General features: G+C 46.1%; 1 protein-coding gene across 1 annotated transcript in view; it reads left to right on the top strand.

Moving 5' to 3' along the window:
- SEMA4C (semaphorin 4C) overlaps positions 1–22,537 on the top strand; it is an 81,489-nt gene that overhangs the window by 22,973 nt on the left and 35,979 nt on the right. Inside the window, exon 2 of the mRNA XM_061592788.1 lies at positions 1,478–1,707. Within this exon, the coding sequence (XP_061448772.1) occupies positions 1,590–1,707 (118 nt within the window). The 5' untranslated portion in view covers positions 1,478–1,589. The remainder of the gene's footprint in view (positions 1–1,477; positions 1,708–22,537) is intronic.

Genomic DNA, 22,537 nt, shown 5'->3' with positions numbered 1-22,537 from the left:
TCTGCAACAGAGAGTTGCTCTCCCCGGCCATTTGGCCCCTGCCTTGCGTTGTGCAGATTTGTGGCTGGGAGACAAAAGACAGCTTTTCGCCGGAGAGTTGAAGGCAGAAGCCAGGGCATGGCTAGGGGTGGCCCCAGGGAGGGGGAGGGAGGAAGGCCCCACATCTTTTCCCCAAGTGCCCGGAGTGTTTCAGGGGAAACAGAATTAGCAGGTGATCTGTGTTGCTGAGTAGGATATTAATGGGGGGGGATATAATAATTTAAGGTGACTGTATCTAGAGATGATTTAGGGGTAATGAATGACAGTAATTGCAGGGGGATTGAATTGATTTGGAGCAGGATCTGTTGGGAAATCAATTGTGGGTAAATGAATTGGAAGAAGAGCTGATTTCCCCCCCCTTATTAAATGTCTCCCCTGAATCCTCAAGAAACACTCTGAGCACTTGGAAAAAGAGCATGGCTTATGGTGTGTGTATTTTCACCTCACGTTTGCTTAGCTAAGTGGGTGGGGTGGGGATGGCCTGTTTCTAAACTCTGAGCAGAGAAGATATGGGGCTCAAAAAGCCCAGCTGTGTGCAGACCAGCCTTCCTCTGCTTGATGCACCCCAGATATTTTTGGCTGCAGCCCCCATCAGCCCAGACTTCATACAGCCATGCTTGCTGAGGATGATAAGAGCTGCAGTCCGAAACCTCTGGAGAGCACCAGGCTAGGGAAGGCCTGGTCACCCTGGGAAGCGAACCTCTCTCGAACCACTTCCAACTCTTGGAAAAAAGCAGTTGCTCAATTTCTGCCTGAGGAACACAGTGGGCTAGCTTGCACACTTGCGTTTGACTTTCTTGTTTGAATGAGCCTTCACAGGTCAAACCCCCACTTTTGTTTTAGAACAAAAAAGGTCTTGTCTGCCTGTAGCCGATGAAACGCGTTTTGTCGCCTGCCTTTTCTGAGTCCAGATCCCCCATCCTGAAACCAGCTTCCAAGCTGAGTCTTGGCACACCTCTGATCGGAAACCATTATCAACATTGCAACCTTAATGGGCACATTAGCTGTTGCTTTTTCTTTTCTTTAAATGCACTGGGTGTACTGAAATGACTCTCCCTTCCGGGTCGGCATCCCATGATGTCCAGGAAACCTTTCTCTTGATATAGACATGCAGGAAGCAGGATTATGAAATTGGACAAGCGTACCAAGGGGGTGGCGGAGTATTTATGTGTGCGGGGTGGGGGTGTCTCACATTTCCAGCCCCTGTTAATCACAGGCTGAATCATTCTCGCTGCCCTTGGCCACGTGCTCCTTCCCTTGAAGCCGGAGCTGATCCCGGTACCTGAGTGGAAACTCTTTCAATGCCTCTTTTGTTTCCATTTGCATCCTCTTTCTCTTCCCCCTTCCTTTCCCAGCATCTGATTCTGACTCTCTTCATTCATAATTGATGCAGCCGTAACCTTAGCCACGCTAACCTCCTTCCTTTCATTGTTGTCAGGCCCCCGACTGAGCGAGAGCAAGGGATTGTGATCGCAGCAGGAACCTCCTCATAAGGCAGCCAACCGCTTGTCCTGGCCCTTCTCTGCTTGGAGCTTTGTGTCCTGGTCAGCATGGCCGTGAGGCCAGCCCTCAGCATGTGTTTTCTGGCCTCGGTGGTTCTGAGTGCAGATGCCTCCTCAGATAGCAACTGGTGGAACCTGGTGCCCCGAAAAACGGTTCCCTACAAGGGTGAGTAAAGTGCCCCCCTTTTGTTTTTGCCCAACACATTTGCCAGGGTGGAAAATGAAATTTTGATAGATGGTCGTTGTGTGCATAAAAAGGAGGTGCGAGAGGCAGGCAGACCCAGGCACGTTCCGGGGAGTGTGAGGTCTCATTTAAAATAAACATTAAGGCTGCATACAAACCATACATTTAAAGCACATGGCTTCCCCCAAGGAATCCTGGGAACTGAGTGCTGGGAACTGTAGCTTTGTGAGAGGTAAACTGGTTCTTTGGGGGAAGCTGTGCGTTTTAAATGTATGGTGTGTATGCAGCCTAAGTTTCTAGCTCTCAGGTCATGGGAATGTTACAACCAACGTGATCAAGAGCAGAGCTTGGAAGATTACTTTTAAAAAGTAATAAATTACAGTTACAGTTACATGGCCCCAAAAAGTAGTAATTACCGTTACAATTACAATTGCTCTGAAAGTAACTGATTACTTTACTTTTACTCAAAAGTAATTGCTACAATTACATTTTAGTTACTTAAAAAATGCCTACAAGGTGCTGGCCTTGGCTGCTGCACATCTAAATAGCCTAAAACAACATTAAAAATAAGCACACACACAGAGGGTAGTAGAATAATTTTTTTATCCGTAAGATTAACAGAATGGCATAACAGAATATCACATCCCCTCACCCCACCACCAGCAATGATGATACTCCAACACACATATTTTTTGTATATATATATTGCCTCCAGCTCTTTTCTCCTTCCACTCCTGTCAATTTTTAAACAATTGTTTTCTCCATGCCGTCTCACTCTCCACCTCCTCCCTCATTGCCTCATACCCACCCAGAGAGCATGAGGGAAGAGCGACGCTGCACAGAAGCCCAGTTTGAGGCACATGATTTTCATCCACAAATCAGAGGAGCAGAAGACTTCCCCTGCTCCCCCCCAAGTAATGCACAAAAGTAATGCTGGAAACATTACAATTACTCCTCAAAAGTAATGAAGTTACTACTCATTCTATTACCAGCAAAAGGTAATGAAGTTACCCACTCGTTACTCAAAAAAGTAATAAATTACAAGTAATTCATTTCTTGTAACTAGTTACTTCCAAGCTCTGATCAAGAGCAACTGTTTTGGTCATTACAACAGTGACTGGATTGGATGGACTGCCTTCAAGTTGATTCTGACTTATGGTGACCCTATGAATAGGGTTTTCATGGTAAGCAGTATTCAGAGGGGAGGCAGTGACTAGCCTAAAGTCACCCAGTGAGCTTCATGGCTGTGTGGGGATTCGAACCCTGGTCTCCCAGGTCATAGTCCAACACCTTAACCACTACACCACACTGGCTCTCACAACAGTGACTGAAGTGCCCTCTTTTACCAGCTGTTGCTGAGAGCGGTCTTGGTGGGTGAGTGAGTGAATGTGTGTATGTGAGTGAAAATATTGCATGCTAAGTGGCATGCTTGGGAGAAGAGGACATGTGGGATGCTTCTATGATGAATAGCATGCTACTGTGAAGGCCTCTTGCTGGGAGTAGACCTTTCCATGGTCTGATAAGAAAACACACGGCTCTGCTAACTTTTAGCACTTGATTTCCAGCCCCCCACACCCATAGATAATATCTTCCTGAGGTGGGCAGGGTGAAGTTGCAGGCTTTTGCTCTCAATTGTGGTGTTATGTATACAGTATGTATTTCTGTGCTTTTAAATATGTATCAGTATCTTTCAATAAATAATGACTTCCTAGTTTTGTTTTGTTTTTAAATGTATTTTCTCACCCCCTAGCCCTTGTAATTGTGATGGTGACTAGTCTGAAAATGTGACTGGAATAATGCTGAAGCTGTAATGGAAAAGAGTCCAGTACATTACTCTGAAGTGTATTTTCACTTTTCAAATCTCTTGATTTCTAAACTTGGACCTAGATTTTTTTTTGAAGACTCCAATTACGTCTTTTCATGTTTGCAACCCTTTAAGAACCAATATGACACTCCACCCATCACTCCAGAATTAAGTGCAACGCCACATGCTCTGTTTTCATTAAAAGCGTGTGCTAGTGAAGTTAATGATATGCAAAACACCTACCATCCTTGGGCTAATAACTTGTTTTTTTCTCCCCCCACCCTGTGGACCTTGGAGCTAAATTTCTCTTTCTTCCCTGCCCAGAGCTTAGTTTCAGAGGAGACGGAGACAGAGGTGTCTCTGGCCCACAGGCCAACGCCCTAGTACTTTGTCTGTTGGCATTCTTGTACCTTCTCCAAACCTTTCCTTCAGTTAACTGCCTTGGCAGTTTCTGGGCCAGGCCAGGATGGTGGGTGCTGCAGCCAGATCAGGAGAAAAGCGAGAGGCCAACCGGCAAAATGGACTTGGTGAGATTCAGGGAAGATTCAGAGAGGCAGAGCAAAGCTCAGGAAGCCAGAGTCAGAAAGTGGGTTGAAGGCACGGGCAGGCAACTCTTCAGGGGAGCTGGTTTTTATTTTTAAATTTTAATTAGTTAATTACATTTCTGTGCTGCCCATATAACTTAAGAAGTCTGGGAGGGGTTACAACTTGCTTTTGAAAAGTACAAAATGGAATCCAGAGTTTAAAACAATAAGGCCAGTTATGAGCAGAGCTAAACAGCAGAAAATAAACTGTGGTATCTGCAGGAGGGCCTCACCTGCAGAGTTCAGTGATCGACTGGAGCTTGGAAAAGTTACTTTTTTGAACTACAACTCCCACCAGCCCAATCCAGTGGCCATGCTGGCTGAGGCTGATGGGAGTTGTAGTTCAAAAAAGTAACTTTTCCAAGCTCTGCTGGGTATATAAGGGGTAAGACGATCTTTCAGATATCCTGGTCCCAAGTTATATAAGTCTTTGTAAGCCAAAACCAGGAGCTTGAACTTAGCCCAGTACCTAATGGGTAGCCAGTGCAGTTCTTTCATCAGCAGGGTGACATGTTGGCGATACCCTGCCCCAGTGAGCAGTCGCGCTACCGAATTTTGCACTAGCTGCAGCTTCCAGACCAACCTCAAGGACAGCCCCACATAGAGAGCATTACAGTAATCCAGCCTACTGGCTGGTCTTCAACCGAAATAAACTTATTTACATGTAATCCAGCCTGGAGGTTACCAGTACATGGGCAACATATAGTATACAACAACTAAAACACACTATTATTAAAAACCCAAGTTCAAATTATCTAAAACAGCAGTAAAAGTAAAAACAAATGCAACAAATCGTAATACAGTGGCTTTACATAAATAACAAATCTAATTCTTAATTTTTTTAAAAAATTGGGCTTCTTTCATCCCCAAACATTACAACTAAGCTTCTAGTCCTGGTGGTTGTGGTGGTGATAAATTCGAAAATATGACTGAAATAGATGTGAAAGCTACAATGCAAAATAGTCAAGTATTTTTTTCTTAAAATGCATTTTGGGCCTTGAATGGGAACAGTATGGGATTTTGGGGAGAATGAAAGGAAGGGCTGTGGATAGGGTGGCCATTCGGAGTCACCTGGCTGGTTGGTGCAGTGTGGTTACCCAGCCTTTTTCATAAGAGAGACCTGCTCTTGCCACTCCCTTACAGCCCATGAGGGGAGGAGAAAGTGCCTAGAGTTTCCACCCAGCCAGAATTGTACTGGCCCCACCAGAATTCTATCCTTTTGGTCAGTTGCCAGGATGGGGCAGCATCAAACCAGAAAAAAACAATTCTTGCTATTGTTGTGCTCTAAGCAACATAAGGCACAGCTGTGTGCCCAAGTGATACATGGGTGTGTGTGTGGCTGCACCTTTTGGGTGTTCTGCATGCACAGTGTTCTGCCAAGAGGAACTCCACCCCATAGCAAGAGGAATACACAGAAGCAACTGCTGCATTTTGCAAAGTGCGTTCTCTGGTCTGTTTCAGAAGCTGGTGCTCGTGTTGAAATGAGCTGGCAAGCCCTGCTCCCAATGCACTGCATTTCCACATGATCTGGAACCTTGCACAAAAGGGTTTTCGGGTTGCATGGAAGCTGATGTGCGTAGGCTTCCCATTGTCAGTTGTCCACACTCAACACATGGAAGTGGGTGGGGGTACTAGCCTGTGCTCTTCTGCTCATGTGCCAATTTCTAGCATCTTCTGAAAGGTGTGTGTGTTGAGTTTTCCCCTTTTCAGCATAGTGACATGAGTGAAGCATCCTCTATTAGTTGCTTCAGAAGTCTTGTGAAGACAATTCATCTTTTTGCTTAGGCTTCCCTGACCTATAAGATCGGAACCTGTTATTTCTGATTTCCTCTTTTTATATCACCATTTTACTGTGTTTATTTTATTGCTGTAATATTATTATGTATACCACTTAGAGATTTTAAGCGGTTTAGAAAATGCTTTTAAAGAAATCCTGCTATCATCTTGTGAAGCTAGCAAGCAGGTTGAGGGCACAGAGTGCCTGGAGAATCTCCAGGCAGACAAGGAAGCACTCCTTTGACAAAAAGGAGCTACTCTGTGCATACTCAGGCAGGGCACTTTTGCCATTTGGACCTCTAACAAGATGACACCAAACACCTTCCTCCTTGGAAGGAAGAGAGGCCCTCTCCACACGCATAGAGGCACTCAGCCTTTGGCACTAGAAAGCAAAAAGATGGCAGCAGCTGTACAAGCGTGTAGATCGCCAGAGCCACAGCAGCATTTTCTGCGGGATCACTTGGTTGCTGGAATGGGAGAGGGGAGAGGGCTTAGAGGTGCCCGAGGAGTGGTGAGGGAGAAGAACTGGGGAAGCTTCAGTTGCAGATTCTTGAGTGGCTCTTGAATGTAGAACGCAGAACCCTGTCTTATCCCGTTAGACTAACGGTCCTTCCAGCTCAATATTACCTGCACTGACCGGCAGCAACTCTTCAGGGTTTTCAGGCAGGGGATCTTACCAGCCCTGCCTGGATATGTGAGGGTTGAACCTGGGACTTTCTGCCTGCAAAGCAGCTCAGAGAGCTACAGCCTGTCCCAAAGGGACATTAAAAACTACCTGAGTCAGACCATTGGTCCATACTGTCAGCACTGAGTGGCAGCAGCTCTCCAGCATTTCAGGCCGAGATCCTTCCCCGTTCTACCCGTAGATTGAACCTGGGACCTTCTGTGTAGCAAAGCTGATGCTCTGAGCTACAGTCTTTCCTTCCTAAGGAAGAATGCAAGGTGGATCTCTGGTTCCTGGCCATATGGAAGTTCTTTTGCAGTCAGCCACACAGACAGGAGCAATTTTGCCTCTCCTGGGCTGTGTAATATTATTCCACTTTAGGATCTGTTGGAGAGGCTCTTTGGCTGCTGGTTCTCTAGTAGAGCTCACAACTTGTACAACTGCCTGCAAAGTTCCTTGCTGTCGGTGACTTTTATTAGCAATTAATCCACTAAAGCAGCCTTCTCCAACCTGATGCCCTCCAGATGCTTTGGACTACTCCCATTAGCCCCAGCCAGTGCATGCAGTGAGAGGTAAAGCTCAGCTGCGAGTCCAGTTTAACTTTTCATCGTCCCTGCCTCTGTCTCAAGACGTCTTCAAGAAGCTCGTCCTTTGATCAGACAGTTGGCAAGGAGGAAAAATGATGCGCCAACAGAAGCACTGTGGTCTGGTGAAACTCTTGGATGTGGGTTTGGCTGAGGTGCACGAGCAAGTTGTTAATTAAGCTGGGGAGTTGGAGCAAAAAAAGCGCTGTTTAATTAAATGCAAAATAGAGAGGAGTGGAGCCAGGATGAGGACAGAAGCAGCTGGAACTGAAAATGCAATTGAAGAGGAACCTGGGCTGGGAGAACTCAGCTGACCCAGTGAGGGTCAGATGGAAACGCTTCGGTAGAGCTTGGAAAAGTTACTTTTTTGAACTACAACCCCCATCAGCCCCAGCCAGCATGGCCACTGGATTGGGCTGATGGGAGTTGTAGTTCAAAAAAGTAACTTTTCCAAGCTCTGCGGCTTCGGCCTCTTCATGCACAGCTGCAGTGGCGTGATCACACGTGGGTGCAGGCGGCACGTGAGTAACCCATCCATCTGGCTGGGGCCTAGCGTGTGGATCTTTCCCTTGCCAGGACTGAGGCAGGAACTGTGCAGAACTGTGCAGGAAAGACCTATGCAATTGGGCCAATCCTGTATGGCTGCCATTGCCACAAATGCACCTCGCAGCCAAGTGAGATGATGGTGTGCTGCAGCAGTTTCCATGCAAAGGGGGCCTCAATCTGGCATAAGAAGAGGCTGCTGGATCAAGCCAATGTCCCATCGCATCCAGCACCCTGTTCTCACGGTGGCCGACCAAGACGCCCATTATGGGAAGCCCGCAAGCAACAACTGAGTGCAATAGTGCTCTTCCTTCCTGTGGTTTCCAGCGGCTGGTATTCAGAAGCAGACTTCCTCCACCAATGGAAGTAGAACATAGCCATCATAGCTGATAGCCACTGATAGCCTTATCCTCCATGAATTTGTCTAATACTCTTTTAAAGCCATGCTGGTGGCTACCACTGCCTCTTGTAGGAACGAATCCCAGAATTTAACATCCAAGTGGCTTTTTCTCCTAAAGCTGAAGGCAGGGAGGTGGTACACCAAGGAAGAAGTACCCAAATCATTGGATGATGGTCTTTGAATTAATAAATTAATTCTATTCATTGTCATTCAGTGATGTGGTTGAATGTTTTTAAAGGACTGTGCTGTTGTTTTTGAATGTTACGCATTTTTATCTATTTTGCTGAAAACCACCCCGTGTCTTGTGCAGAAAGCTATGCCACTAAAGAAAACAAACAAATAATGGTATTCTGTCTCACCTCCAGTGGAACTCGGGGGGGGTTACTTGAGTACATACAGTTTCCAGACAGCCTCAGATCCTGGCACCAACTCACATAGCTTCAGCAAGGTTGCTGCATCATGGACCCATAGGCCATTGTCTCCCACCCACCAACCCTTAAACTGCAGAGGATCACATACCTCCTGGATCAGTCTTTAGACAACTTTTGGATTCTCTCCCCCACACATCCCTTTATTTTTAAAACTGGTGGGGGTTTTTTTGCAGTGTTTTAAAATTCATGTATGACCCAAGGTTAAAAAGCGTTGGCAGGGATGAGGACTGGAAAATTACCAAAGGGTGAAATTGAATGACTTCATAGGCTGGAGTAACAGAAGCCGGGTGGAAAATAATAGGGCTGTGTGTAAGGGGATGCACTTGGGGGCTGGTGATGCACTCTTGATCTGATGTGGACGGATTCATCATCCAGAAATGACAGCACAGGAAAACTACTTGGCGGGGGGTGGTTGGTTGGAGGTTTACTTATATCACATGATGGGGCTGTAGTGCTGGCAAATACAATTCTAGGATGTAAGGAGTGGCATTTCTGGAAGGAATTGAAATAATAAACAGCAGAAACAGGCTTGGGCTATGACAGTTCTTCCGCCTGAGCAGTTGACCTGTGATCAGATAGGAACTCCCCAGAATCCATTCTGATGGCACAGAGGATGCTAAGTGCTTAGATCATGCCCAGCCATGCAAAATCTGCAAGTTCCCTTTTCAGCAGTTTTTCAGGGGATCATCTTTGATTGTGCATGGTTTCATAGGTGCCTCTAAGACATTTCCTCCCTGGGCTAACAGCTATAAAGCTTTTCATCTGTCTTGTCTAGTCCATGTTTGCGAAGGATTAACTGAGAGCTGGCATGTACATTACTGAGAAGCAAATGCATGAGGACAGTGTGATATTTAGCTAGTTTCTGCTGTAATATGTGAAGGCGACTCATAGATACTGTGAGATTGAAGTGCTCCAGAGGTCACTCTGAGTCAGATACATGCAGTGGCATAAGCCCTTTCTCCTTTAGCCATGCCCATTTAACGCCACGGCCCTAGTCCCATCTTTAGCCATTGCCCTTCCTTAAAGAAACAGTTATGTAATAATTTCTATAATAATAGCGTCACTGAGCATGTACAGAGCTCCTTTATCTCCTGCACTCAGCAACTGAACATTGCTGGATGTTGAGAGATTCAGGACAAACAAAATAAAGCCCTTCTTCACACAACATGTAGTTAAACTGTGGAATTCTCTCCCAGAAGAAGTAGCAATGGCCACCAACTTTAAAAGAGGATAAGTCCATTCTAATCCTCTTAATTCATAGAGGATAAAGCTACCAATGGCTACCAGCCACAATGGCTGTGTTCTACCTCCACTATTGGAAGCAGTTTGCTTCTAAATACTATTTTCTGGGAATCGTAAGTGGGGAGAGTGCTCTTGCGCTCCGGTCCTGCTTGTGGGCTTCCCTTTGAGGCATCTGGCTGGCCACTGTGAGGACAGGATGCTGGACTAGATGGGTCGCTGCCCCGATCCAGATGAAGGGCTCTTTTGGTGTTCTTAACTGCAGCCTGGCCCATACACTTTTCTCACAGTAAAAACAGGGAAGGAAGGCATGTATGGAAAGGTTGGAGAAAAATGCAGGGGATCCTTTGAAGAGCAGCCCTATGATAATAGGCAATATTAACCTCTGGTTAATCACAATTATGTTCATATATATATATATGACAGACAGACACACACACACACACAGTATATATACTACTGAAATGAAGATACCTTTGGGGATAACCGATTATTTAATTCTAAGTGCATGTTTTTTGCACCAAGCTCCAATTGGTGAATTTTGGGGGTTAGGGTTAAAAAAAGTAGATCATGCAAGCATGAAGTCTGCCTTTTCCTGTTGTTGATGAAATATTGATGGCCATGTGGACAAACCCACATTTGAGATCTTTAAGTGTTGATCTTAAAAGGAAGCTATTTTGAAGTTGTGGTGACCTGGAAGGGTCAAACTTGTATATAACGGAGGAGGAAAGCCTGAAAAGCTGCTAGCTGCACTTATAAGCGCCCTTGGTGGTCTAGACTTATTGTACCACAATTTTGAGCTCCTGTGCATCAGAAAATGGTGGAAATTGCAATTTTTTTTGTTAAAACACTAACCAGTTGTTGATGGTGATGATACTGTTTGCTCATAAAAATTTAATCCAAACCATTCTGCCTGCTGCAAGGGTGCTTATTGTGCAACAATGGAAGGCTCTCCGACCGTTGAAAGAGACAGATTGGATTAATAAACTATGGGATGTTTTCATAATGGATAAACTGATGCAACAAAATCTGAACTAAATCTAGAAGATGGGGCGGTGGGGAAGCAAGCTTTATGACAGAGTGGGGGCCCTTGATCTTGTGCTTAAAGAATTAGCAAGCATTTATAGACTTGGTTGTATAATAGGAGGATGACCTGGTCTAACTGTGCAGCAGAATGAGGTGGCAGAATCCCAAGGGGGTTGAAGTGGCCTGTTCTGCTTCAGACTGTAAGTGGAGGATGCAATTAAAAAAAAAAAATTCCCTGCATTAAAAAACCCCAATTAGCACATGGGGAGAGGGGAAGCTTCTAGCCCAGCTTGCTCTCTGTTTTGTTAGTTTTGACAGACCATTGTTTATCCCCCCCCCCGCTTACAGTCGTAAATGGTATTGTCCATTCTACCCCTTCAGGATTCCGCCACTTCATTTTGCAACCTGCGCAGAGTAGGCCCACCCTCTCAGGTTACGTAGGTTTACAACCAAATAATTTGATTTTGCCTAGGTGTGAAATAAGATGTATAGCGGAGAGATGAGAGAGGATTATACATCTTTTTGCTTTATTGTTGTATTTCATAAAAATAAATGCAACAGCGGCTTTGCACGAATGGAAAGCAGTTATACAAGCCTAGACAGCAGTGTTGTATGTTAGTCCTGTTAGTATCTAATATTAGTCAAAGTAAACCCAATGGAAATAGCGGGGTCTATGAATTGCAGTGGGTTATCTTTGCGTATAACTTAGCTGGATACAACCCCCAGTTTTTGCTGCTTCCCCCTTCCCCCACAGCCACTCACACACTCCTTCCCAAAAGCTGCTCCCAAGGACTGGGGTGGGAGAACCCTCTGCAACGTGGTATGGAGGGCTGCAGCAGGTCAGGGAGATCAGCAGAAATGGAGCACCCCGCCTTGCGCAAGCAAGTGCTTTCCACTAGCACTGAGCCGTACTTGGACACAAACCATAGTTTCCTTTTGCGAGGAAAGACCTGCGAGTGACCCAGGCTGCGTCTGCTTTCCCCATTCTTCTGTTACTGTAGGGATCCGCCTTGAGAGAGGCGTTACTTGTTGCTGCTGCAGTATGGCTTAGCATTTCTCCTGTGCTTATTCCAAACATCTCTCATTCATCCTTGCACTGGGCAATATGCCTTGGCTGTCCCAAAGGGATGCAGAGCATTTAGGCACACCCGCATCTCTTGCCATAGTCAGTTTAAAAAGTGTTGGTGTGAAGGGTTTTTTGCTTGTAAAATTGCACAGTAATAGACTAGTCCAGAGGTCTCCAAAGTGGTGCTGGTGGGCCCACATTGCCCTCAGATGCACTCCCTTGGCACCATCCAAGGTCCCCTGCCGATCCCAGATTTTTATTTTTTAAAAACTGATTTTTTTTGCCTTTTTTTGCATTGCAAGGCTGTGTTATATTTGTTATGGAGAAGCATGCAGGTATTGCCAGTTGTTTGGGGGGAGGGGCTTCCGTGCACCACAAGTTTTTCTTCTGTGAATTGGGTATCTTGTGGCATCCACACCATTTATTACATTTCCAAATGTGCCCTCCCAGGTCACAAAAGGTTGAGGCCCCCTGATATATTTTCTTATTTTGTTTAATGATACCAGGGCTGGCGGCACCACTTGTTACAGTTGGGCAGATGCTATGGGTCCAGTGTGCTGAGAGAGGCACACCAGCAATTGAGTTGGGCTTTTCTGCCTGCTGCTACTACTTACTGAGTCAGCGAGTAGGAAGCTGCCATTTTTCCTGCTCCCATAGTGCCCTGGGGCGATGCTGCTTTGGGGCATTCTGTGAATATCAAAATGGCCGGTGGATCACAAGTGCCTGCTGTACATCATAGCACATCTGCTGCTTTTCACTATGGTGGCAAGTCCACTTGGGAGGGGCAGTGTGGTGTGTGGGCTGGGCCAGGATTTGTGAGTGCTGGATGATGGTTCTCACAGGCCCCCTCACACCTGGAGCCAGCCACAGTTGGAACTAGGGTTGCCAGGCTCAGGGCCTGAGACTGATCCTATATCTTTAGGAGAAGAGAAAGTCAGCTAAGTGAAGGTGTTCTTGCAACACTGTAATGGGAAAAACCACAAGGTGGAATTCTCCCTTCCCCCTGTACAACTTTTAAAGATACAGAAGACCTGAACCTGGCAACCCTAGTTGGAACGTGAGGAATTGAGTTAGCGTTGTCATCTTTTCCTGGAGTTTCAGTGTATTACAGAATTAGGGCTACATTTCCTAGAAAATAAAGGTGGAAGTCAAATGGGCACAGGCAATATAATGTACCAGTTGGTTTATCCTGGACTCTGGGTCAAGGGGAGTGGAGAAGGAGACAACTGGCAAGAAGAGTTGTTTTAAATGGCCTTAGGGATGCAGAATAGGGCTTATGAAAGGAACTGGCGCCAACCCTAGTGAGTTTTCAACATATTTATTCACCTGGGCCTTTGGCTAAATTATCATTATTGTTGGAAATGGGCCCTGCCCTTGCTAATGTATTGCTGTTTGAAGATTGTATTTGTTTTATCTACATAAATGTGGTTTTATTATGTTTTATGCTTTGTGTTTGTTATACCGTACCCTGCTCTGTGATTAAATTCAACAAAGAATGGGCTGGAAGTTCATAAAATAAAAATAAAATACTATATTTAAGTAAGTGGGATTGATTGGAAACTGGAAAAGGACTTCTAAGGCTGCACCTGTGCACACTTATCTGTGAGTAAAAGCACCCGTTGACGATAGACTTACTTTCAAGTAACCCTGCATAGAATCAGGCTCTTAGCCGATTAAAGCTGCAGTCCATTACATGTCTACTCAAAAGTAAGCTCCATTGGGCTCAACGGGGCTTACTCCCAGGTAAGTGTGTATTGAGTTGCAGCCTAAATCTGTCATGGATGTAGCAACAGAAACAAAGACCCTCTTCTGTGTGAAGAATTGCATTGACTGCATATATCGACTAGGAGTGCCCTGCTGACCTTCTTTTCTCTTAGGGCTTTGGTACTTTTTTGAAATAAAAGATGGAAGTTCAGTTGGCTAGGTTGTGTGGAATACAATCCTGACTTAAAAAGAATGAATCCTGTTTCACACATAAGTGTGTATCGTATTTCCTGCACTTGATTGTTGAGTGTGTGAACTGCCTCCCTTGAAGAGGATTGCACTTGAAACTTCTGACTTGGATTCCTCCCTGCACTGCCAATTCACACATGCAGGCCATCAAGTGGTGAACATGCATGTGCGAACGAAGCCTGAGGCAGGTCTTACTTGCAGGCTATTTGATCTCCACAAGCGGAGGGTGGAAATGATTCCCTCTCTCCTTCTGTCACACTGGCTAGCGACATCTACACTTCAACACGTTTTGCTTTGTGCTTGTAATGCTGATGCAGAATGCTAGCTAAGAGTTTAATTGGCAAATCCCTGGTTCATCATACTCATAACCTCACCCACATCTTTGATCCTCAGTCTCCCCTCCCATCTCCAGTATGGGCATAATAATACTGGTTTGCTTTCCATTTCTCTGAGCAATCAAAAGCACTACATGGATCCTGGTTTGTTTTTGTTTCTTTAAACAAAGCCCACTGCAGAGTCTGGGTGATTAGTCTCCATGCCACATGCTACTTCAGGGTTCTCCAACTTTTGGAGGAGATATTCAGAACCACCTTCCAGGCAAAATACCTGTAAGACCCCTTCCCCCAAAACAGAAAAAAGCAGGCAACTTCCCTCCAAAGATGGAGGCATCATTATCACCACCGAACAAGCATTAAAAAAGCAAAACACCTCTCAGTTTTTAAAAACTAAAAGTTGGGAGGGGCTAGGGGGTCTTGGCAGGCACCAGGTGGGGTGCCTGAGGGTGCCATGGTGTTCACAGATGCCACGTTGGTGTCTTTAAGGCTACTCAGAGTGTTAGTGCAGAGGATCCTGATGTCTACCTCCTTTCTTGTTATGAGGCTTGTCATGAATAAAAATCTGGCTTCCATCCAAAATACTCCAAGTAAAGTTGTAAGTAAGCTTCTGGATCTCATGGTTGATTAGAAGTTTGTAAACAATGAAGGCTATGGGGGGCTTCTGGTGGCCAGTGGAAGGGACTTTGCCTTTGTCTGCACCTCCCAGTGCTGTCAAAAACAGGAGAAGAGCCTGGCTTCTGGATCAGGCCAGTGGCTCATCTAGTCCAGTGTCCAGATCTCACAATGGCCAACTAGATGGGAAACTCGTAAGGAGGACCTGAGCGCAAGAGCACTCAGCTGATCATGTTTCCCAGCCCCTGCCTGCTGTCATGAGCCAGTGTGGTGTAATGGTTACAGCAGCCTTTCCCAACCAGTGTGCCTCCAGATGTTGTTGGACCACAATTCCCATCTTTTCTGACCATTGGCAATGCTGGCTGAGGCTGATGGGAGTTGTGGTCCAACAACATCTGGAGGCACACCGGTTGGGAAAGGCTGGGTTAGAGTGTGGGACTAGGACCAGGAAGGCCAGGGTTCAAATCCCCACTCAGCCATGAAGCTTGCCGGGTGACCTTGGGCCAGTCAGTCTCTCAGCCTAACCTACCTCACAGGGTTGTTGTGATGAATGTAAATAAAATCTTGCAAGCTTTTCTCCTGTGGTTAAGTTTTGCATTTGGGGCAGAGGGCTTAACCTAGCACGAGACTGATCAGTTCTGCCAGACAGCATTGGCCTCCCATCAAATAAATATGGCTTTTGTTGGATGGAATAACTTGAGAGCACTCTTCTAGTTTAACCTGCAGAACGTGGCTTTCCTGAGTTCTGCCAGGTTGTTGGGCAAGAAGCCAGCATCTCTGCCTGCCTTGCTTTGGTTTGCTGCAGGCTTAGCTCTGCCCTGGGCAGCTGTGGGCTTCCAGAGAGTGCGTGTGGACTCACCTGGGCTGCTTGGCTCTCCTGAGACAATTGCCTGCAGTTGTTGCAAACACCTGATAATGATCTCATTCTCTGTTTGCCACTGACAGAATCCCTAAGGTCCTCCTTTTCCTACCAGTAATGCTGCATTCCCTTATGTCATGCTTTGCCATAGGGATAGGGGAGGGGCTTGGGGGCAGCGCCTGGCAATAGCCTTTTTCCCCCTGTGGCCACCCAGTCTATTTTAGGTCCAAACGTAAGAGGTAGCCTGTGGGGTTTTTTCTACACAGGAAATGACTTACTGTGTGACTGTGATCATGCCACAAATGGTTGCGTTTGTCTTCTTTTCATAGAATCTGGTATATTTTAGAGAATCCCAAGTTTCATTTAAATTAAATGAACAAGTTTCTAGCCCTTATGGTTCCATATGAACCTCACAACTGGCTCTGTTACCTGGGTGTTCGCATGTTCCTTGAGTCACACATTCCTGTTCCTCTGCTATTTCACTGTTTGGAATTGGAGAAACAGTGAATGCTTCTGCTGAAGAGGGTTTGCTTTAACAATCCAGTAATCGCAATAATACTTGTGTAATACTTGCAGAATTTGTCTTTCCTAACTACAGAATCTTTAACTTTTACAGATGGGTGCAAGCAATAGGTGCTTATGGGCCTTTCCCACGCCTAATGCTTTGTGCATTGCCAACTTCTGCCTGCCTCCAGATTTATCACCCGAATGGCTGATATATTGCTTACCTAAGTTTTTTTTTGTTTAAAAAAATATAAACGTATGCATATGACGAAGAAGACTTTGTAAGCACATGTATCATACAAGTATATACATGCGTATATTGGGTTGTGTCCAGCTAAGTTGTGCTCAGAATAGACCCATTAAAATTCATGAACCTAAATTAGTCAGGTCCATTAACCTCAGTAGGTCTACTCTGAGTAAGACTAGCGTTGGTAACAACCCCTAGTTTCTTGTTGCGTTAAGCCAGGCTGGTGTCCTTCAAATGTTTTGGATGACAGCTCTCATCATCCCCAGCCAGCTGCTGGAGTTGCAGTCCAGAACATCTGATCAGGAAAGGCTGAGCTATGCTTCGTGGCAAGTCAAACCTTGGCTGCGTAATGTGTGAAGCAGCCCTCAGACACCTGAAAGTCTCTTGCTCTCAGAAATCTGCCCACCTTCTTTGCTGTTCCTTATGCCTCGAAGTCTCATCCAGAACACCACACATTCAAGTTCCTTGAAAATTCAGACTAAAACCCAGAGCGGATTCCACTGCCCTGCTGACATAGAGTGCTGCCCTTCTTTTCCCCCCCTCAAACCTCAGCTGAAAAGCCAGGGCTGGCCCTACCATGAGTAGGGTTGCCAGGTCTCCGTTTTTCTGCCGGAGTCTCCAGCAAAAGGGGGCCGTCTCCGGCCTCGGCAATATTTTGTTTAAACTGGAGGATCTCCGGCTTTTCATTGGCCCCCTCAGCCACGCATGCGTGATTGACACACGCATACTGTTGGGCTGTAGCTGGCCGCCTTCCCGCTCTTTCTCAGTCAGGCAGCAGGGACTGCAGTGCAGACAGACAGGAGGACTTGAGCAGCCACTGCCCCTGCAGGGACCCCCCCTAGCAGTAAAAAGTAAAATCGCTCACTCTCCCTGCCCCCACCCCCATTCTCTCCCCCCCCCCCGCCTGCCCTCCTAAATGGTTTAAAAGTAAGAGATCAGATCGCTCACTCTCCCTGCCCCACCCCCATTCTCTCCCCCCCCCCTGCCCTCCTAAATGGTTTAAAAGTAAGAGATCAGATCGCTCACTCTCCCTGCCCCACCCCCATTCTCTCCCCCCCCCCGCCTGCCCTCCTAAATGGTTTAAAAGTAAGAGATCAGATCGCTCACTCTCCCTGCCCCACCCCCATTCTCTCCCCCCCCCGCCTGCCATCCTAAATGGTTTAAAAGTAAGAGATCAGATCGCACACTCTCCCTGCCCCACCCCCATTCTCTCCCCCCCGCCGCCTGCCATCCTAAATGGTTTAAAAGTAAGAGATCAGATCGCTCACTCTCCCTGCCCCACCCCCATTCTCTCCCCCCCCCGCCTGCCCTCCTAAATGGTTTAAAAGTAAGAGATCAGATCGCTCACTCTCCCTGCCCCACCCCCATTCTCTCCCCCCCCCCGCCTGCCCTCCTAAATGGTTTAAAAGTAAGAGATCAGATCGCTCACTCTCCCTGCCCCACCCCCATTCTCTCCCCCCCCCGCCTGCCATCCTAAATGGTTTAAAAGTAAGAGATCAGATCGCTCACTCTCCCTGCCCCCCCCATTCTCTCCCCCCCCCGCCTGCCATCCTAAATGGTTTAAAAGTAAGAGATCAGATCGCTCACTCTCCCTGCCCCACCCCCATTCTCTCCCCCCCCCCCGCCTGCCCTCCTAAATGGTTTAAAAGTAAGAGATCAGATCGCTCACTCTCCCTGCCCCACCCCCATTCTCTCCCCCCCCCCGCCTGCCCTCCTAAATGGTTTAAAAGTAAGAGATCAGATCGCTCACTCTCCCTGCCCCCACCCCCATTCTCTCCGCCCCCCGCCTGCCCTCCTAAATGGTTTAAAAGTAAGAGATCAGATCGCTCACTCTCCCTGCCCCCACCCCCATTCTCTCCCCCCCCCCGCCTGCCATCCTAAATGGTTTAAAAGTAAGAGATCAGATCGCTCACTCTCCCTGCCCCCACCCCCATTCTCTCCCCCCCCCCCGCCTGCCATCCTAAATGGTTTAAAAGTAAGAGATCAGATCGCTCACTCTCCCTGCCCCACCCCCATTCTCTCCCCCCCCCGCCTGCCATCCTAAATCGTTTAAAAGTAAGAGATCAGATCGCTCACTATCCCTGCCCCACCCCCATTCTCTCCCCCTGCCTGCCATCCTAAATGGTTTAAAAGTAAGAGATCAGATCGCTCAGTCTCCCTGCCCCCACCCCCATTCTCTCCCCCCCGCCTGCCATCCTAAATCGTTTAAAAGTAAGAGATCAGATCGCTCACTTTCCCTGCCCCACCCCCATTCTCTCCCCCTGCCTGCCATCCTAAATGGTTTAAAAGTAAGAGATCAGATCGCTCACTCTCCCTGCCCCCACCCCCATTCTCTCCCCCCCCCGCCTGCCATCCTAAATGGTTTAAAAGTAAGAGATCAGATCGCTCATTCTCCCTGCCCCCACCCCCATTCTCTCCCCCCCCGCCTGCCATCCTAAATGGTTTAAAAGTAAGAGATCAGATCCTCACTCTCCCTGCCCCCACCCCCATTCTCTCCCCCCGCCTGCCATCCTAAATGGTTTAAAAGTAAGAGATCAGATCGCTCACTCTCCCTGCCCCCACCCCCATTCTCTCCCCCCCCACCTGCCATCCTAAATGTTTTAAAAGTAAGAGATCAGATCGCTCACTCTCCCTGCCCCCACCCCCATTCTCTTCCCCCCCCCGCCTGCCATCCTAAATGTTTTAAAAGTAAGAGATCAGATCGCTCACTCTCCCTGCCCCCACCCCCATTCTCTCCCCCCGCCTGCCATCCTAAATGGTTTAAAAGTAAAATAGCTCACTTTTACATGTTTAACATTTTGCTTTTTTAAAAAAAAGAAATGAAATCCTGCCTAGCGTAAACGAAGTTATTTATTTTTAAAACAATATCAAACGTTATTTTATTTTGGCGATTTTTCCCGTCAGTGAGAGGGCACTTCCGGTGCTCTTTCGGATCACGCGACGCCTCAGCTGAGGCTTCCCAGCAGGCGGGTAGGAGACTCAGCGCGCTCTTTCCTCCCTACCTGGGAGAAATGGGAATGGGGGCGATTTGGGGGAGCAGTGAGTAACCTAGCAAGAAAAGCCGGCGGAAGAAAATAATCATTACACGTTCCTGTTTTGCGCAGATGGAGCCTGTACTAATTGACAGGTTGCCTGCCCGTTTATTATTATTGAGACGGGAGTTAGAGCAAAGCTACACACCTTTTCCTCAGTCCAAACCAGCGGTACTGGTTTTTTTAAAAAGGCAAGCAGTAAAGAAAATGCATGTACCAAAATATAGAAAATAGAGTGGGAAGGAACAAGACCTTTTAAAAAGGGGGATTGACTGGAGAGACTATGGAGGTTAGAGGAAATGAAAGGCAGGTGGAGGATCTGTAGGGTAGAACCAGGACAGTAAATAGCCACTGTACTTGTATCAGCTAGAAAGTATTTTGACAGTAACCAGGATGATTTTTGTTCAAAGCTGTGATCACACTGCTATGAAAGTTTCTTAGTGATCTTGTGCCAGTCACTGTCTCTCTCTCAATTTAATGCGCTGATGTTTAGTTGAAATCTGGCTTCCAGCATTATTGAGCCCATCATACCATGTCCTGCACTCTGAGACGATCAAGAAGAGACCCCGGCCCTACTCTGTGTGACAACCTTTCATGTATTTGAAGAGTGCTATCATATCTCCCCCTAGTCTGCTCTTCTCCAGGCTAAACATGCCCAGTTCTTTCAGTCTCTCCTCATAGGACTTTGTTTCCTGTCTCCTGATTATCCTCGTTACCCTCCTCTGAACCCATTCTAGTTTGCTGTATCTTTCTTAAAGTGTGGTGTCAAGAACTGGACGCAGTACTCAAGATGAAGCCTAACCAGTGCTAAAAAGGAGAACTAGTACTTCACTCACTTTGTTAATGCAGCCTAAAATAGCATTTGCTTTTTTTGCAGCCACATCACACTGTTGGCTCATGTTCAGTTTGTGATCAACAACAATCCCAAGATCCTTCTTGCATGTAGTATTGCTGAGCCAAGTATCCCCCATCTTAATAACTGCATTTGGTTTCTTTTTCCTAGGTGTAGAACTTTGCACTTATCCCTGTTAAATTTCATTCTGCTGTTTTTAGCCCAATGCTCCAGCCTATTAAGATCCCTTTGAATTTTGTAATGTTGAAGAGCACTGGGTCCAAGACCAAGCCCTATAGTAGCCAGCTAGTTACCCCCCCCCAGGTTGAGAAGAAACCATTGATTAGCACTCTGAATATGATTGTGTAGCCAACTGTGGATCCACCCAATAGCTGTTCCATCCAGTCCACATTCAGCTAGCTTGCTAATCAGAATATCATTTATTTATTTATTTATTTTATTTTATTTATATACCGCCCTAAGCCCGAAGGCTCTCTGGGCGGTGTACAAAAGATAAAACAAGCACAGTGTATAAATACAATAAATCAAGAAACAAAAACAAACAAACAAACAATAAAAGAACCAAACAACGTCCAAAATACAAAATAATAGTGAAATACTGTTAAAATACACTTTAAAATGCCTGGGAGTATAAAAAGGTTTTCACCTGGCGCCGAAAAGATAGTAGCGTCGGCGCCAGGCGCACCTCATCAGGGAGACTGTTCCACAGTTCGGGGGCCACCACTGAAAAGGCCCTAGTTCTAGTCACCACCCTCCAAGCTTCTTGATGGGATGGCACTCGGAGCAGGGCCTTAGATGTTGAGCGCAGTGTACGGGTAGGTTCATATTGGGAGAGGCGTTCCACCAGGTATTGCGGTCCCATGCCGTGTAGGGCTTTATAGGTCAAAACCAGCACTTTGAATCTAGCCCGGAAACAAATAGGAAGCCAGTGCAGACGGGCCAGAACAGGTGTTATATGAGCGGACCTTCTGGTCCGCGTCAGCAATCTGGCCGCTGCATTCTGGACTAGCTGTAGTTTCCGAACAGTCTTCAAGGGCAGCCCAACGTAAAGCGCATTGCAGTAGTCCAATCTAGAAGTTACCAGAGCATGAACAACTGTCATAGTGTCCCCTCTTAACCATCATAGTATCTTCCTTTGGGAAAATCTGTCATATCTGCAGTTGTCAAGAACCTATGCCACTCCTTTCCATTTTGCTGTTGGTCTAGGGAGAACAACATGCTATTATGGGGAATGCTAATCCTTGATGGGTATTTTGTACCTTTAATACTACTGAAATGACAGGGAAATAATCAGACAGTAATATTTCCATCACCACAGCATTATTATGACAGAAGGCAGGTTGGAGAAGCCTCTCTCTCTGATGTAGCTGTTCATGGTATAAAAACCTGAAAGATCAAACACTTGCAAAACTGGAATTCATGACACTTGCAAATAAGTCCTCGTGACAAGAGAGCTAAATGAATCAGAAACTACCTTCTACATCTAACATGTTTGCTACTTTTTTGTTACATAGTGCTATTCAACAGGCAAGATAAATGTATGAGGAATATTTTTATATAACCATTTAGTTTTATATTTATTATTCAAGTCTATTTTTACTCAGAAACAAGTCCTACAGAAATAAATGGGGCTCACTCACAGATAGGGATGTGCTAAAATTCTGCCCAATTTGGATTTAATACAGAATTTTCTATTAATTCGCTTATTCTCTACCATTGTGGATTGGATTTTTATGTAGCAATTTTCATGTGGCATTTTGTCAAAAGCTTTGCTAAAGTTGAAATATATTTTGTCCACAGCATTCCCACAGTCTATCAGGGAGGTTTGTTGTTGTTGTTATGTGCCTTCAAGTCGATTATAACTTATGGTGACCCTATGAATCAGTGACCTCCAAGAGCATCTGTCATGAACCACCCTGTCCAGATCCTGTAAGTTCAGGTCTGTGGCTTCCTTTATGGAATCAATCCATCTCTTGTTTGGCCTTCCTCTTTTTCTACTCCCTTCTGTTTTTCCCAGCATTATGGTCTTTTCTAGTGAATAATGTCTTCTCATGATGTGTCCAAAGTAGGGTAACCTCAGTTTCATCATTTTAGCTTCTAGTGATAGTTCTGGTTTAATTTGTTCTGACACCCAATTATTTGTCTGTTTTGCCTAGAAGACCCTCCCTTGTCCTTAACATGCCTGCAAATGGAATCTACATTCAGAGGCTGTATACTTCTGGTTGGCACATCCTGATTTGCTTATGGGCATTTGAAGTAATTTGTTTGGCTGCTGTTGAAGACAGAGTAGTTATGTTCAG

Source organism: Rhineura floridana, chromosome 12 (assembly GCF_030035675.1).
Source record: "Rhineura floridana isolate rRhiFlo1 chromosome 12, rRhiFlo1.hap2, whole genome shotgun sequence".
Classification (NCBI taxonomy): Eukaryota; Metazoa; Chordata; class Lepidosauria; order Squamata; family Rhineuridae; genus Rhineura; species Rhineura floridana.
This window is presented reverse-complemented; position numbering and strand designations above follow the sequence as displayed.